An 18,029-nucleotide genomic window follows, 5' to 3' on the forward strand; every position below is an offset into this window, starting at 1 on the left:
GACGTTGCCAAGCATGCCTTAGGTACCCACAATTATTATTATTTTTTAGTATAAATATGTATGTTATAATTATACATAAAAGTGATAAAACACTATTCTGAGCCATAATATCATAAGAAAATAAATCATAAGAATTTCATTACAATCTAAGGAAAAACTAGTCACATATGCTGTCCTCAAAGGGCTAAACTAGTTACAATTTATGTTCCTCGTAATTACTTATATTTGTGAGATTCGCCTAGTAACACTTATATGGGACAACCTTGCTCCCCCATTGTTGCTGAGGCCTATGCAATCCTTTGGGCAATGCAACTTGCAAACCATGAACAATGGAGCCATGTTCAGATTGAAGGAGATGCAAAGCGATGTTTTGACCCTCTTTCAGTTGAAGATGTCCCACCTGATTGGTCTATCAGTAATATTATTAGAAGTATCTTAAGTCTTAAAATTTGTTTTGTGAGTGTTTGTTTTCGTTGGGTCAATAAAGTGTGCAATGCTGCAGCTCATGCTGCTGCAAAGCACTCAGTAGCATCTAAAATGTCTCTTTGTTGTAATAAGGACAATCTTCCCTGTGCGGTTTACTCTGCTTGTATGGATGATTGCCTCCACGTTCCTTTATTTGAAATGAAATTTGAAGTTTATCAAAAAAAAAAATTTATATGGGACTCATCAAGTGCTTGCACAACTCATACTCATACAATTAAATCCAAATAATTTTGAGGCATCACAATACTAGAAAGTACAACGAAAAATTGAATAATATATTCTCAATACATTAAATTACTTAATTAATAACTTTACTAAGTTGATTTTTTTTTTTTGCTGAAACTTTACTAAGTTGATACTCGACAATATCTCACAAAATCATATCAAAGAACATAAATATGCTACTAAAATTGATTATATTTAAAATATAATCCAGCATAAGTAACCGTTCTTTTAGTATTTGAATTTTCCATTTAAATTTCTAATATACCCTTAGTACTAGTATTTTTCATTTTTTTAATATCAAAATTTGATATATTTTGTTTGTTAAATTATTGTTGTAAATATTAATTTGCATTATAAAATTGTAAATATTAATAAGAAATTAAATAAAAATTTTAATGAAAACTCAGAAAAATTTGGATATAAATTTTTGAACAAAAAGTTAGAAAGAAAGAAAAAAGATTTAAATATTTGACGAAGAAACCAACAGAAGTAGTAGTAATCCAAAAATAAATGATATTCTAAATAAATATGCTCATAGTTGACTTTTAATTTTAGTTTGTCTTTGGATTGAAATGAAAAATTAAAATTATTTCACAATTCAGCTTATTTTTGTTATTATTTATAAGTTTCACGGTACTTTTTAGCACTATTCATGAATCCTACTGCACTATTTCAACTAACTTTTACATTTATCTACAGTACTTTCAGTAATAATTTTTAGTTTCAGCAAAATAAGCAGTATCCAAACACACCCTTAACGTTGATTTGGATAGCGTTTGCGTTTTTCCACAGCTGGCGTTTGGCTTTTTTATGTGAGTTCCGTGCACTGTTTACAAAACCTATAAATATAAATTTTAGTAATTTTTTTTAAAAAATTATATATATATTTAAAAATTATTTTATTATAATGTTGTCCGTTTTTAATTTTAAGTAATAAATAACCCTTAGACTCACGTATCTTCACAAACACACAGACCACCTTTCCCTTGACATCACTTTCCTAGTAACTCTCTATTTCCCATCACAGGAGCGCAGAGAGAGACTATGTCTGTGTGGGGTCTGAATAACTAAAAAGAGAAACTGTTGGGTCTGTGTCGTTCAGTACCCATCCCATCATATATTCTTGTGGTATTTTTTTCAAGACTTAGGCTGGAAGTTTCTTCCTTAGCAAGGAGCTCAAAAGTTCCAGCCTTTCAGTCGTCACTATTCCATCATCATCTTCATCACCCATCAGGTATATATTGCCTTTTGTATTTGCTTCACTCTCTCAAACCTCTCTGTAACTCCTTTTCTCTCTTTACCTGCGATCACACTCATCACTCACTGACTTTTCAAGTTCTCAACTTTGGTTTATATTGTAAAGTTTCATTGACACGGAATCTTTTTTCTATTTTTAGTCTCTCTGAGAGTATATAGAATTGGGTTTGATTTTTTTTTTTTTTTGTTGGGTTCATTCAGATTCACTGGTTTTGTTTTGATTAATAATGGTGTACAGAGTGAAGCTGAAAAGCCATTGAACCTCTGCAATTATGGAAGTAGACAGATCCCGGGAACTTTCTGCTGAACCTCTCTCATTTGCTAGAAGGTGGTTCTTCAATTTTTTTTTTCCTTATTGTTTCGCTGATGAAAAAAAAAAACTTTTTTCATCAAGCTTTCATTTTCCACTATCTTCCCATCACCCAGTTGGTGGGTCATCAGTATTTCTTGAAATTGCTTTCCTTATTATTTTTTTTTTAATTATTTACAAAAATGTCTCTTAAATTGGGCAGTTGTTGCAGTATAACTGTTTGGTGGGTTTTCAGTGTCTTTATCCTTGTTTGGTTGATGGGAAAATGAAGGAAAAGAAATAATAAAAAAAGGGTTTTATTTATTTATGTTTTTTATTTTTAGTTTGCTTCATCTCCTAGATAAGGGACTAGTAAGAGTTCTTTTGAAGTTGTTTATGTTTTCTTGGTTTATTTATATTGGTTGTGTTGTGTTGCAGTTATCAACTTGAAGCTCTAGAGATGGCAATCAAGAAGAACACTATAGTGTTCTTGGAGACTGGCTCTGGCAAGACTCTGATTGCCATTATGCTTCTGCGCAGCTTTGCCTATCTTCTCCGCAAGCCTTCGCCTTTCATTGCAGTCTTCTTAGTTCCCCAAGTTGTGTTGGTCCCTCAAGTATGCCAACTGTTAACTTCCTCTCTTTCTCATTGTATACATAATCACATGTATGTAATAGGCATATGTAATTGTTTATGCATTTAAGGCATTAGGTTTTTTATTTAAATGGGATTCATCACATGTAGGGATCAATAAATGCCTTGAAAGTATTGGGTTTTAATGGAATGAATCACATTTCTCTTTTAAAGTTGTTAGAGATTGGTGTTAACAGATAAAAGATGCACTTGCAATTTAACAAAAAAAGACAAAATATTATGCACTGCCTGTACCATTCTTGTTTCATTTCTAATGTTGGGTAGCATTGAAAACAAAAAATTGCAGTTGTTTGTTTTGGTTCTTGAAACTTTTGAATTTTTGAACTTGATGCGTACCATGCATATCTATGGCATTGATATGGAAGTTTGAATTTTTAAATTTGGGATTTAGGTTTAAATTGAAAAGTAAACTTTTGTTTCCTATTCATTTTTTAGCAGTGAAGTTAGATATGGATACTGACACTGAAATAAAGAAGTTTATCATTCTCATTCACATTATAACATGGACTTGAAATTCTGGAATTGTGAGACAGCATCTGTTGAAGAAAAAAATATATTGAATCTTTTTAAAACCTTCTCCATCTCTTTATTATTAGCAAGCTAAAGCGGTGGAAATGAATACTGACTTGAAAGTGGGCATGTATTGGGGAGATATGGGAGTTGACTACTGGGAAGCTGCCACTTGGAAGCAAGAAACAGAAAAAAACGAGGTGCAATTTTTTTTTCCTCTCTATATATACTTTAATTAGAAGAAAAATAAATCATATTTTTGGGATTGATCTAATGCTTTTTTAGGAGTTTTGCATGAGAACTATGCTATATGACATTCTGTGTGGGTGCTAACAAATTTCAATAATAAATAACCATCTTTATATGCTGTTTTCACAATGAGTTTCCTGCTTACCACCTTCTATGTGGAGATATGTTTTTATTTTGTGCATGAAGGTGTTCTAACTTTGTAGAGTTTGGGGTCAAATTACAATGTAATCTCCTTATTTTAGCAACATGTATCATACTCAATGCCAATGGTCTTTGGATCAAATGGCATCTCCTCTTCCCATAAACAAGGGTTGAAGGGTGTGATCATGAGTTTAATCCCAGATGGTGCTCATTTGGTTTGAGGCTGTGTCGGGTCTAAAGATAAACCTGGGTAAGTCTGAACTGGTGCTTGTGGGGGCAGTTCATAACATTGAGCTTTTGGCAGCTATCCTAGGCTGTAAGCAAGGGTCTCTTCCAATGAAATATTTGGGTCTTCCTTTGGGGGCAAAATTCAAGGACAAGACAATCTGGAATCCAATTCTGGAGAAGGTGGAAAGGAAATTAGCAGGTTGGAAAAAATTATATTTATCCAAGGGAGGTAGAGTCACTTTAATTAAAAGCACTCTTTCAAATCTACCTACTTATTTTCTTTCTTTATTTCCTATTCCTGCTTCAGTGGCTAACTGAATTGCAAGACTTCAACGGAACTTTCTATGGGGTGGTGTAGGGGATGAGTCCAAATTTCATCTTGTTAATTGGGCTATTGTTTGTGCTCCACTTTCTTCAGGTGGTTTGGGGATTAAGAAGCAGAGAATTTTTAATGTGGCTTTATTAGGGAAGTGGTTATGGAGATTTGGGCAAGAAAGGGATGCTCTTTGGCGACAAGTGATAGAGGTGAAGTATGGTTGTGAATGGGGTGGTTGGTGTTCTAGCTCATTCTCTGGTCCATATGGAGTTAGTTTGTGGAAAAATATCAGACGGAGGTGGCCCTCTTTATCTTTGTTTATCTCATATGAAATTGGAGATGGATCAAAAGTGTAATTCTGGCTAGATCGATGGTATGGAACATCTTCTTTTGCAGATTGCTATCCTGAATTATATAGGATTTGTTGAAACAAAGAGGCAAGTGTGGTTGATCTAATGAGGTACACCAATGGAGTCTTTCATTGGGATATACATTTTTGTAGGGACGTGCATAATTGGGATTTGGAAGCTTTTTGGAGCTTCATGGATACCATTTATGGCACTCCTGTAAGGGGGATTGGGGAGGATAAGAGATGTTGGTTACCTGATAAGAGTAAGGGGTTTATGGTTAGTGCGTATTACCATCTTCTAGTTGGCCATAGTGAACAATTTTTCCCTTGAAAGAGCATTTGGAAGCAAAAGATTCCTTCTAGAGTGGCTTTCTTTGTATGGACTATTGCTAAGGGGAAATGTCTCACAGTTGACAATTTAAGGAAAAGAAAGGTATGCATTTTGAATTGGTGTTACATGTGCAAGTGTAATAGTGAAACTGTTGACCATCTATTCCTTCATTGTCCGATTGCTATGGAGCTGTGGGATATGGTTTTTGGTTTATTTGGAGTTTCTTGGGTTATGCCAATGTCTGTTGTTGAGCTTTTTGCTTGCTAGCAAGGTCGATTTGGTCGCCATCATAATGGATATATATGGATTGTTGTTCCTCATTGTTTGATGTGGTGTATTTGGGACGAAAGAAATAGTAGGTGTTTTGAAGACAGTGAGCATTCTATGCCTGATCTCAAGCTATTATTTTTTAGAACCTTATTGGACTGGTTCTCAGTGTGGAGAAACCAACCCTTTTCTTCAATTTTGGATTTACTTGATTTATGTAATTTTTGTATTTGATATGTACACCCCTGTATACTCCCTGTGTACTTAGGGTGTCTCTCTTTTGATATCAATAAATTTTTATTACTTATCAAAACAAAAAAATTAATTTAAACTAATTAATGAAGTAATTTTTTTTTTTTTTTTTTTGTGCATTAGGTGCTCGTGATGACACCTGCAATTTTGCTTCATGGTTTGAGGCATAGCTTTTTCAACCTAACCATGATAAAAGTTTTAATATTTGATGAATGCCACCATGCAAGAGGCAAACACCCATATGCTTGCATTTTGACGGTAAGTTATTTATAACTCTGATTTTTTTTTTGTATTGCCATTACTTTTTTAGCATCTTAGCTTTTATCATTGTGCTTAAGTATTTATTCACTGAAAAATTCCGTAACAGAATATGGTTGACTTCTTAATTTTGGGGGATAAAAATTTTCTCATGTTTGTGACAGCATTCCAACTTCTTAGTAGTTTCTAGCGCTAATTTATCTTATGTTGGATGAGATGATTTCTCGATCTTATGCATTACTTAAGATATACCAGAAGATGAATACTCCATTTCTACATGGCTTAAGGCTGATCAGGAGAGAAAACTATGTCAGGACTTTATTAGCTTGTTTTGTGCATATATAAGCCTTTTTATTTTGATTTGTGTCTGTTGATCTTACATGTATTTGTATTCTTAACTGATTTGTCTGTTGGAAGGATTTGGATATAAACATGTGCAATCATATTGAATGCTTATTGGAGGTTGGATATGCTTCAGTCTTTTGATTGACCTTGGCATGATTGGTAATTCAGGGTGGGGTAAAGTTTGGTGACAATAGTTTATCTAGATCACTGGGTTTCTTCATATACAATGGATAAGAAAAAGTCTTTATGCTGTTGGTATATCTTTCATGGATCTAGTAAAGTGATAAAATACTCTTGGTGGTTAATGCCAAAAAGGCGAAATGTTCAGTCTCATGATTTTACAGGCATTGGCAAAGATGTTTTATATTGTATTGTCTTATAGAATGTTTGTGTATGGATTGGTTGTTGCTGCATTCAGATTTTGTTATCCCTTCCAATAGCTTCTTTGCAATCTTACAGATATTGGAGAAGAGGCAAGTTCATGTGTAAAAATTAGTTATGGAGGTCACAAGTTTTCTGGAGTTTGTGTTGCGATGGAAATGCATGATATTTAGTGGTTTTTTTATGCATGATGCATGCAATTGTTGGAGGTTTTGAATTTGCATTGCTTTCAGATTCAGTCAATTTGTCACTTATGATTTTATAATGCAAGTTTTTGTTTCTTTGTTATTGCTTGTCACCCATGAAACACATTCTTTTGTTATATATGAAATACTTTGATTTCATTTGCAGGAGTTCTATCACCGCCAGTTAGATTCTGCTAAATCTGATATTCCTAGAATACTTGGGATGACTGCTTCCCCCATAAAGTCAAAAAGTATGCAAAACCTTTGAAAAAATTTAATATTACTACAATTAATTTTTAGTGGTTTTTAATCGCTTCTAATAATTTTTTTGTTGGTGAAAATCAATCATTGCTTTTTAATAATTTTCTCCCTTTTTTGGGTTTAGGTGGAGACTCTGAATTCTCTTTCTGGGAAAAGATTAACGAACTTGAGACCATGATGAATTCAAAGGTTGCTTATGCTCTTTTGTATATAAGTTTGTCGTCTCTTACTCTTTTTGTGTGTGTTTGTCTACCAAACTGTCATATTAATTTTTGTGGGTAAACTGATTGACTGCTTTTTCCTCCCTCCCTGTTGGTTGAAGGTTTATACGTGTGCTAGTGAATCTGTGCTTGCTCAGTTTATACCATTTTCAACTCCGAAGTTTAAATTTTACAGAGACTGGAAAGTTCAATCCACTCTATATGCTCAGTTAGGTAATAAGTTGCAGGCTTTAAAAGAAAAGGTGAGTATATTTTATGTAAAATTGCAGTTTTGAAACTGTAATATATTCTTCAGGAAAAATTCTTTTAAAATGGATCACATCTTATTCTTTAGTTTATATTTAAAATGCAATGGTGCTCTGTAATTCATTGTAAGTTGGGGGAGTACTTGATGTGTGCTTAAGCTTTGCTAAAAGAATACATAAAGAAGAAATTAAATTTCAAGAACTATAACAACTAGGAAGCGGATTTTTGACACAAAGAATGGTCTACATGATGACATCAAGCTTTGCTCTTTGAAATAAAATTATTATTTGTATCAAAAAAAAGTTCTTGAAACCTCTGCATTTCATAAGTAAATTTAAACTTTCATTCTTTTTTTTCTTTTTCTTTTTTATAGGAAATTTAAACTTTCATTCTTTAAAGATAAAGCCAGTTATACATACTCTTCATGTAGTTAGTTAGTAATGTAGTTATTATACAAATAATAATTATTATTATTATTATTTAAAATTTGATAAGTTTTGACTTGAAAAGCACTTATTTGCTTCTTTGAAAGTTTTAATAGTATTTATACTTCTTTCAGCATGAACGCTCACTGGAAAACTCTGATCTCAAAGAGTCTACCATAGATTCTGCAAGCAAAAAGATAACGAAGATTTGGTTAGCTTTATTATTCTGTTGGGATGAACTAGGTATTTGGTTGGCTTTAAAGGTATTTATACTGTCTGTTTTTCGCTTTTCTATTTGTCAATGGCAATGGCAAAGCAGACATCACTGATTTTGCACTTGTGTAACAGGCTGCGGAGTCTTTTTTATGCAATGAATTTGACTTATGCAATGAAACTGGCTCAATTTCATGGGGGAAATTGGATGTTCTTAGTGAAAAAATTGTCAAAAATTTCAGTTCGGATGCCTTCAAGGCATTTGCAGCTTGTGTTCCTTCAGGTATTTCCTTTCTAAAAAAGAATTGCTGTTTTCTATTGTTATTTGTTGCTTACATTCCCTCTTTCTTTCTCATTACTTCAGGTCCAGGGTGGTCTATTGGTGATAACATTAACGCCAGTATGGATGCAGGGCTTCTAACTTCAAAAGTTATCTGTCTCATTGAATCTCTTCTTGAATACAGGTTGGCATGATGTGCATCATCCTTATCATTGTGAAAGATGTTTGTGATTTTATATCTTACAATAACGTCTCAAGACTCTAGGATTTCCAATTGGAGTCTTGAATACCTGAAAGCTGGAGAGCATTTTTCCTGCATTCATAGGAAACACTGATTGCTCTAACACAATAACAATTCTAAGGAGGCATGAATGGCCTATTTTCTAAGTGTGATGCAAAATTAATAAATTTTGACAAAGTTGAGCTTTATGTCATGATTCTATAAGGAATTTTTTTTTTTTTAAAAAAAAAAAAAATCCTTCAGTCTCATTTCTAGAGAAGGCATGGTTCAACCAGAATGTTGAGCGTTTTTTTTTTTTTTTTTTTTTTTTTTCTTTTGCCTTGTTTAAGATAATAGAAGTATTTATTCCGACAATTTTCTTTGTTCCAATTGTACAGCATTGCACGCTGATGAGTTTACCATGCATTATGTAAATACAGGGATTTAAAGGATATTCGGTGTATAGTTTTTGTGGAAAGGGTCATTGCAGCCGTTGTCTTACATTATCTATTGAACGAGTTGCTTCCGAAATATGGCAGCTGGAAGTCTAAATACATTGCAGGGAATAACTCCAGGTTGCAATCCCAAACAAGGAAAATACAAAACGAAATTGTGGAAGAATTTCGTAAAGGCGTGGTATGTGTTTTTTCCTCCTCTATGTAGTTTCCAGAAATGTGTTTGTCACTAATTTCCTTGTTTGATTGTGGGTGTAAAATGTGTTTATAGGTTAACGTCATTGTTGCAACATCAATTCTTGAAGAGGGTTTAGATGTTCAAAGCTGCAACTTGGTTATTAGATTTGATCCTTGTTCCACTGTTTGTAGTTTCATACAGTCTCGAGGCCGAGCTAGAATGCAAAATTCAGATTATTTGTTAATGTTGAAGAGGTAACATCCTTTCAGACCTGGTTCATTCAGATGCATGGTTTTTAAAAACTTATCTGAAAATTTCTACCTGTAATTTGTTTCTGACTTAAGTCTCAATCACTGCTCTTAAAGAAGTGCCAGTATTTTTTCTCTCTTTAATTTTTCTCTCTTCCTTCTACCTTCAGATTTACTGTTTCTTGCTATGAGTTAGTTGTTGATCTGGCTTATTCTGAACATATATGGTGTGCTATTGGTATTTGGTACCCTCTTTTGATAATTTAAAATTTTACAGTGGGGATGGTGCTACTGAATCTCGACTGAAGAAATATCTTGCTAGTGGAGATATTATGAGAAAGGAGTCCTTACTTCATTCTTCGCTTCCTTGCTCACCTCTTAAATGTGATTCAAATGATGAGGAATTTTATCGTGTTCAAAGCACTGGAGCAATTGTTACTCTTACCTCTAGTGTTGAATTAATATACTTCTATTGCTCACGGCTCCCTTCGGATTGGTTAGTTAATACTTCTAGTAATCTTTATTTTCTAAGCTGCCATGTATGTTGTTCACTAACTTCTTAACTTCATATTTTCTTTGTATTTGACTTGATGCCTTCTTTTATTTCCTCTAGCTATTTTAAACCTGCTCCAAGGTGGGATAAGATGACTCATACTCTACATCTTCCCATGAGCTGTCCATTACCTGAAGTTGTTGTACAACGGGATGTTGACCCAAAATTTTTAAAGCAGATTGCCTGTCTTGAAGCATGCAAGCAACTTCATGAGATTGGTGCATTGACGGACAATCTTGTTCCAGATATTGTTGTGGAAGAAGCCGATGCACAAGAGAGTGGTAATATTATCATGTTGTTGCATTTATTTCTTCATGCATTGACTGTCTATAATATTATACTTGCAATTTCTTACATAACATTGGGAGAAGTCTGCGCTCCTTGCCTTCCCCCACCACCAACAACCCCCCCCCCCCCCCCCCCAAAAACAAAGCCTTTCATTTTTGAACTTTTATTATTGGTACTTATGCTATTGTCTGTAACTGTTGATGTGCAGGGAAAGAACCTTATAATGATGAGCAACCCTGTTACTTCCCACCTGAACTGGTTGATCGTTGTACAAAGAATTCTAATATAATGTATTATTGCTACTTAATTGAGTTGAAGGAGAACTTTAGTTATGATATTCCAGTTCATGATATTGTTCTTGTTGTGAGAAGTGAATTAGAACCTGATATTGGAAGCTTTCATTTTGACTTGGATGTTGACAAGGGTAGTTTGACAGTGAATTTTAAATATGTAGGTTTGATTCATCTTACACCAGATCAGGTGATCTCTCTCTCTCTACTTTGCTTTATTTAACTGGCATATAGAATAAATTTATGAGAAATTTGTCTCTTTTTGTAAAATTTTGTTTGCAGGTCCTTTTGTGTAGAAGGTTTCAGATAACTGTTTTAAGAGTTCTTATAGATCGTAATTTGAACAAGTTAAAGGAGGTTTTGGATGGATATTGTCTTGATGATAATCATGAGATTGACTATCTTTTGCTCCCAGCCACTGGCAAACATCACAGACCTATTGATTGGGAATGTGTTCTTTCTACAGAGTTTTCATGTGGAAAAGCTTGTGAATGTCATGTGCAATGTGGTTCCAAGGGTTATGCTCGTAGAATACAAACCAAAGATGGTCCTGTATGCACTTGCATGCTTCGTAATTCTTTGGTTTATACGCCTCACAATGGTCATGTGTATTGCATAACTGGAATTCTGGGATTGAATGGAAATGCATCTCTAAAACTTAGGGATGGCAGAATTGTTACTTACAAAAAGTACTATGAAGAGCGGTATGTTATTACTTTTTCAGTCCCATTTTGTTCGTCTAGAATTTCTTTTTTGGTTGTCAATGGGCATCAATTTACTCACTTTCCTGTTAACAGTTATCCATCTTTGAATTCTTGATAGTTTATATGGGCACTTCTAAAAGTTTTTACATTTTTTTTTTTTTTGATAGAGTAAATGTTTCATTAAAAAGTTGGATTTTTTTTAAACAGGGCAAACAAAATTGGGAAGAGGGAGTTCTTTGAATGAAAAATATGTTGTTTTTTTACATATATCCAGATGGAATATGCTTTACTTTTACAATATAAGTTGTTATTAATCTGAAATTTTCCAAATACAGACATGGCATCAAGTTGTGTTTTGATTACGAATCATTGCTTTATGGGCGACACATTTTTCAGCCACAAAATTACCTTCAGAGATGCAAAAAACAGAAAGAGAAAGGTTTGAAGTTCTTTACTTCTTTTTTTTTTTTTGATAGGTAATCAGAAATTTATTAATAACGAGAAAAAAGAAAAGAAAAGAAAAGTACAAGATGTTCATGATGATGAACAAGAGGAAAAAAACAAACAACACAGCAAAACAAGAAATTTACTTCTTATATGTTACATTATCATCCTTTTTTTCCCAACCCAAGCAAAGCATGTTTACGATCATTTGGTCATGTTCCAGTTCTTTGTGTCTCTACTCTCTCAAAAGTGTACTCTAAACTAGTTAGTCACACTCATTCACTTCGTATTTATCATATTATTATTATTATTTTTGGCTAAGTTTCAATTTAAGCAAGTAGTAGGTAGGGCATGTTTAGCATGTAGGAAAAATCCTGCAATGGAATGTATGTTCATGTGGAATAACTATTTGGTCGTATGGTTGCCATTTCATTATGACGCATAGTTATTCCTTAGGAATAGCTATTTCCCTAAACCGAGAAATAGTTATTGCTTAGGAATTAGCTATTTCCCAAAACTGAGAAATTACTATTCCTCTTTAAAAATTTATATATCTACAAAAAGGAAAAATAAAAAATAAAAAAATACAAACTCTCTATATGCACATAATAATTATAAAAATAAAAAATCTTTAAAAAATAGTCTCTCTCTCTCTCTCTCTCTCTCTCTCTCTCAGTAAAAATTCCTCAAAAAATCAATCTCTCCCTCTCTTTGATACCTAAATACATCAACCTTTCCCATTATAATTCAAAATCTAGCAATTGTGGTTATGCAACCAGGATGCGAAGTACTTTCTTTTTTAATTTTTAATTTTTATTTTTTGATACGAGTATTGATTTGATTAGACATTAATGTTAATTTTAAAATTATTCAATTTATAGGATAGTTTACTCTTAGTGAAAATATAATTTCATAGTTACAATATTTCAGAAATACAATTTATGAAGTACATTTCTAGGGTTTTATTCCAATTTTACAACCAATCGTATGAATAGGAATAATGACTCCATTATAGTATCTTTTATTTTCTATTATATAGATTCCTATTCTTTTTAATCTAATTTTCAAGCATAGTGTCTTGTTGATCCTACTTTTTTTTTTTTTTTTTTGGTCATATTATTTCTCCTAGAAAGGGTATACTTCTGATATATTTATTTCTTTGATTTTTATTATTTTTAAAAATGCCTTGACACAATCCCATAGGTTTTGTGTTTGTTGTGTTTACACTATGGTGCGGTTTGGATAGTTGAAACTCGTTCATTGTTTTGCATTTTCAGCTTTTTTTTTTTTAACCAGCGCCTGTTGCACTGTTCATGTCCCATGAACGGTGCAATTAGGCAAATAAACAATAACTTTTTTATTGTTTTTAGTTTTCAGCAAAATAAGCTATACCTAAACGGACCCTATCTCTTTTCATTTGATTAGAACAAAATGGATTATGTCAGCTAGCCTTTTGTGCTGTGGAAGGTGTAACCCTTGTTTTTCTTCCCAGATTTAAGTGGAATTATCATATTTTGAAGAGGATGGAGCATGTGAGAATGCATAGGATGACATAGAACAAATTTCATTGAATAGGCTTTTCTAAGATGCACCGGTATGGGTACGGTACCATAAGGAATATGGTGATACGGAAATTCTTGAAAAACTAGGATATGATATGGCAATGATACGTCTATTAATTAATTATTAAATATATTTTCATTTACTTATATATATATATATATATATATGTACATATTTATTTTTCTTATATTGTTAAGCATATATCAATTTAAGACCAATAATGGATAATAAAGTGAATCCATAACCCTTAGATAGTGTTTAGAATACAAACCTAGATCCAAAAGAGTAAATAAAAGATAACTAGATAAGCGTATAACATTTAAACCAATATATATAAAATTTAAATAAATATCTTCACAAGTTTGGGTTATGACCATATCATGGGTGTATCCCAGACATATCAGTACTTGGAAAAAAAGCCGGGATACACATGCAGAGTATCCCAAAGGTATCCTATACAGATACATATAGGATATGGGTATGTGAACAAAATTGGAGTATCCGTGCTTCCTAGAGGCTTGTTGACATGATTGGATCTGTGATGTTTCTTTATCAGGATTTTAGTGTGTCCTTCAAATTTAGTTATTATTTGTATTAACTAATTACGTGTTTTATCTTTTCACAGAGTCAAGTAATACATTTGTGGAATTGCCTCCAGAACTTTGTTCTATAATCATGTCGCCAATATCGATCACCACATTTTATTCCTTCTCATTTGTTCCGTCAATCATGCATCGACTCGAGTCTCTGCTTATAGCTGTCAACCTAAAAAAGATGCCCCTGGATCATCATTGCATGCAAAATGATCTTATTCCAACCATGAAGGTACATTATCTTTCTTATAAGTGTTCATCTAGTGGTTGACAGGTTAGGTCCTGAAGGGCAGTTCATCCTTTTTTAATAAGAATGTTTTGGCTCCGGGTAGGGGGAGTGGAGATCATAATTAGTGACATCCACTTCTTGTCGAATGGTTCCCTTGAAGATAAAACATGTAATGTTAGTTAATACTTGAAGATAATGTTTTGCTTGTAGGATATTATGTGTCTGTTATCATAGCAAGTATGCACAAAAGAATAATTGTTTGAAAATAAAGGATGCTACTGTTAGAACATTGGAGATAATTGAGGATGACTGTCAATTTATTTTCCCCCCATACATTTGGCATGTAAAGCATATAGGATCTCTTTTTATTTTGTGAAAGTATTAGGTTTGGTTCAAAATCAAGTTTGGAACTGATATCTTATCCACCTGTTGTGAAGTTGTCTGCGGCCGGATTTACATCTAATTTTAGGCAAACTTCTTGTGTTTTCTATTGATTCTCCACAGTTTGTCAGAGATAAAGCATCTTATGTGTTATTGTAGATATCCTATGTACTAAAATTTTCTGTATTGGTAAATTTATATAGTGTGCATAACATGACTGTCATAACATTACACTGGGCCTTACTTTCTCTCTCAAAGTTTACAATATTATTGTCCCTAACTCTGTTGTCAATTGTATATTAAAATCTTTATTTTAACTTGTGCTAACCATTTTTTCATGGTAGGTCTTGGAAGCAATTACTACAAAGAAATGCCAAGAGAAATTCCACTTGGAATCTTTAGAAACTCTAGGAGATTCTTTTCTCAAATATGCAGCTAGTCAACAGCTTTTTAAAACCTATCAAAATCAACACGAGGGTCTCCTTAGTGTGAAAAAAGAAAAAATAATTTCTAATGCAGCCCTTTGCAAGTTTGGATGTCGCCGCAAAATTCCGGTAATTTTCATTTTCTACTAATTCTTTGAATTCTTGGTGTTGTCATTCTCTTGAAATGAATTTGATTTTTCCTGTTCACAAAAAAAAGAAAATTATGTATTAGATTTATTGTTGGTATTTCATATTTATTCTTTCTGCATTAAATTAAATACCAGAAGGATGTTAACTTCATGTTTAAATTGTGGTAGTATATTTATTTGTTTACATCCCCTACACCTTCACTAAAAGGTTTATTTTTTATGTTTCCTTTTCCTTTTCCCTTTGTGGTTTTTACAAATTGGTTTGTGTTGAGTTTAAATAAAATCTGTTCTGTTACACTGACGGCATTCGGAAGGAAGTTCTAAGATATGATAGCATAAAATTGCATGCCACTCTGTTTCTGCTTGTTTTTTTGTCATACAGTCTTGTATACTTTTCTTGTTAGCTCCTCTTTTCTTATTTTTGTTGTAAACATCAATTTTGGAAATTTTAATTTCCTTTCTGATTTATATTTTGCTCGGGAAGTCCCTCTATTCCTTGTGTAATTATTGTTTTTCGAGGTACCTGAAGAATCCATATGTTTTAAATCACATGGCTCATTAAATTAATTAAAACTAGTCACATGACTAATTAAAGTCATGAGGTGAAAAGTACACATGGTGGTTGTTTCAATTGCCACGTAGTGAGTTGGAGGAATTTTCCTCCAAACCAATTTGGAGGTAAACTCTGTCCTTATTGGTATGATGTAAACATAAAAAATTCTGCCAAAGCTCCTCCTTTAGTTGATTTGTTTTTAGAAAATATTTTAGGTGTGTAGTTACTTTTAAGGTCTTATTGGAATTCCCTTTGTGGCATTCAAAATTACAGTATTCCTTAGCTGTTTTAATTTTAATTTTGTTTAAAAATTGTATATGCGACTTACTTTCTATTCTTCACATTGTAGGGATTTATACGCACTGAGCCCTTTCATCCTAAAATGTGGATCATTCCTGGTGAGAAATCTGGGAGCAATGCATTAAATGAGGAGTTGCTTTCCAATAACAGAAAAATCTATGTTAGGGGAAATAGGAAGGTGAAAAGTAAAAGAGTTGCTGATGTCGTTGAGGCCCTAATTGGTGCATTTCTTAGCACAGGTGGTGAAACAGCAGCCTTATTATTTATGTATTGGATGGGTATAAAGGTAGATTTTAACATTACACCATATGAGAGGCACTTCCAAGTTCATGCTGAGAAGCTTATAAATGTCAGACGTTTGGAGACCCTGTTGAACTACTCATTTCATGACCCTTCCTTGTTAGTGGAGGCATTGACCCATGGTTCTTACATGCTTCCTGAGATTCCAAGATGTTATCAGGTAATTTGATGACAATTTAGATGTGAATTATGGTGCATCAGTCAACTTACATATAAGCTTTATTCTATTGTTTACACTATATGTGAACAGCATAATGGTTGGTCCTTTTTAAAATTTTTTTTTTTTTAACACATTCTTTCATGATCTCTCTTTTTTCTGTTTCATGAGCTTAAGCTAATAGTGATTTGGCTTTTTTGTATTTTGGTCTGATTAAACTGCTTATGTTTATTACATGTTCTTTGATTTTCATTCCTTGTAACTTTATTAACGGTTTGTTGCTTGTGCAGCGACTTGAATTTCTTGGGGATGCGGTGTTGGATTATCTCATGACCCTGCATTTCTACAATAAATATCCTGAGTTGTCACCTGAACTTCTAACTGACATGAGATCTGCTTCTGTGAACAATGATTGTTATGCACGATCTGCAGTGAAGTATGGACTGCATAAACACATTCTTCATGCGTCCCAAGATCTCCATAGACATATAGTAGTAACTGTGGACAGTTTTGAGAAATTATCTTCGGAATCAACTTTTGGATGGGAGTCACAGACAACTTTTCCCAAGGTTAACTTACAATTCAAATTCTTACTTTTGTTTCTATTTAAACTTTGTGCTGAGTTTTGATTTCTTCTTCTTTGCTTATTTTCCACCTTTTCGCTTGATCTAATTTTTTTATATTTAAATCCTAACCTTTTTTATTCATGGTCTAGACAAAGGTCTTGGATTTTCAAGTTTTTGTAATTTTATTTGAGAAAGCATCAAATATTTTCTAATTGGTGACAGGTACTGGGTGATGTAATAGAGTCTTTGGCTGGAGCCATTCTTGTTGATTCAGGATACAATAAGGAGATAGTCTTCCAGAGTATGAGGCCTCTTTTGGAGCCCTTAATTACACCTGAAACAGTGGTGTTCCATCCTGCAAAAGAGTTGAATGAACTATGCCAACAAGAGCATTTTAACATGGAAAAACCCATTAAGTCCACCAACAAGGGCGGGGTTTCCATTACAATAGAGGTTGAAGCTGATGGGATCTTGTTCGAGCATACAGCTACAGTTGCTGATAAAAGGATAGCCAAAAAAGTAGCTTGCAAAGTTGTGTTGGATTCCTTGAAGAAACACATTGCCATGACAAGAGCACTGGAAGTAAGTAAAAGATGAAGCTCTTCACTTTCAAATGGTAAAAAATTTGAAAGAATCGAGTTATAGGTGAAGTTGTAAAAACTTGAAAGAAGAGTTATATAGGCGTTGTAAAGAGTAAAGACTTATAGGTGAAGTACAAAAAAATGTGGAGTGGTGTTGTAAATTCCTTTATTTTCTGGCAACGAATTTGTGGTACTGTTGCCAATTGATTCAACAGAGTTTGCCTGGAAGTAGCAATGAAGGCAATGTTGTAATTTTGAAAATGAATTTGTTGCTTTTATGAATGGTATTATTATTGCCAGTGGCTTGAGAATACTAGGTAGAAATGTTTTCTTTTCCCAGTTGCTTACCTTTCTGTACGTTTTTACTTTTAAATCAAGAAGGGTTGGAAATAAAAATCTTTATTCAAATTCTGGAAGTAAAAAGGTTTAGGTTTGATTGATTACCTGAACCCTTGTCATTTATACCTATTATTGTTTGTTATT

The 18,029-nt window shown here is 33.1% G+C and overlaps 1 protein-coding gene across 4 annotated transcripts; it reads left to right on the forward strand.

Annotated features, from left to right (window-relative positions):
* Positions 1-1,698: 1,698 nt before the first annotated feature.
* On the forward strand, positions 1,699-17,845 carry LOC126691038 (endoribonuclease Dicer homolog 2). 4 transcript variants are annotated; one of them, XM_050386123.1, is made up of 23 exons: positions 1,699-1,945; positions 2,170-2,296; positions 2,696-2,873; positions 3,508-3,621; positions 5,678-5,812; positions 6,890-6,974; positions 7,109-7,173; positions 7,307-7,447; positions 8,011-8,139; positions 8,225-8,372; positions 8,454-8,553; positions 9,030-9,225; positions 9,316-9,476; positions 9,748-9,966; positions 10,084-10,304; positions 10,520-10,791; positions 10,884-11,305; positions 11,641-11,744; positions 13,938-14,137; positions 14,860-15,069; positions 15,992-16,402; positions 16,690-16,968; positions 17,188-17,845. In XM_050386123.1, exons 2-23 carry the CDS (start codon positions 2,241-2,243, stop codon positions 17,560-17,562), a joined length of 4,221 nt encoding a protein of 1,406 aa, XP_050242080.1. In that variant the 5' UTR covers positions 1,699-1,945; positions 2,170-2,240; the 3' UTR covers positions 17,563-17,845. The 4 variants fall into 4 exon arrangements, with proteins under 4 accessions (XP_050242080.1, XP_050242075.1, XP_050242087.1 ...); XM_050386118.1 differs by having other exon boundaries at positions 2,207-2,296; XM_050386128.1 differs by having other exon boundaries at positions 1,929-2,068; positions 2,207-2,296.
* The last annotated feature ends 184 nt before the right edge of the window (positions 17,846-18,029 follow it).

This window comes from Quercus robur, chromosome 1 (assembly GCF_932294415.1).
Source record: "Quercus robur chromosome 1, dhQueRobu3.1, whole genome shotgun sequence".
Classification (NCBI taxonomy): Eukaryota; Viridiplantae; Streptophyta; class Magnoliopsida; order Fagales; family Fagaceae; genus Quercus; species Quercus robur.

Bases quoted from the DNA above. Each gene is read 5' to 3' on its own strand.
- LOC126691038 (XM_050386123.1), top strand. From the start codon at position 2,241: ATGGAAGTAGACAGATCCCGGGAACTTTCTGCTGAACCTCTCTCATTT. The intron at 11,306-11,640 runs GTATGTTATTAC...TTCCAAATACAG, and splicing joins AAAAAGTACTATGAAGAGCG to ACATGGCATCAAGTTGTGTT. The intron at 16,403-16,689 runs GTAATTTGATGA...TTGCTTGTGCAG, and splicing joins AGATTCCAAGATGTTATCAG to CGACTTGAATTTCTTGGGGA.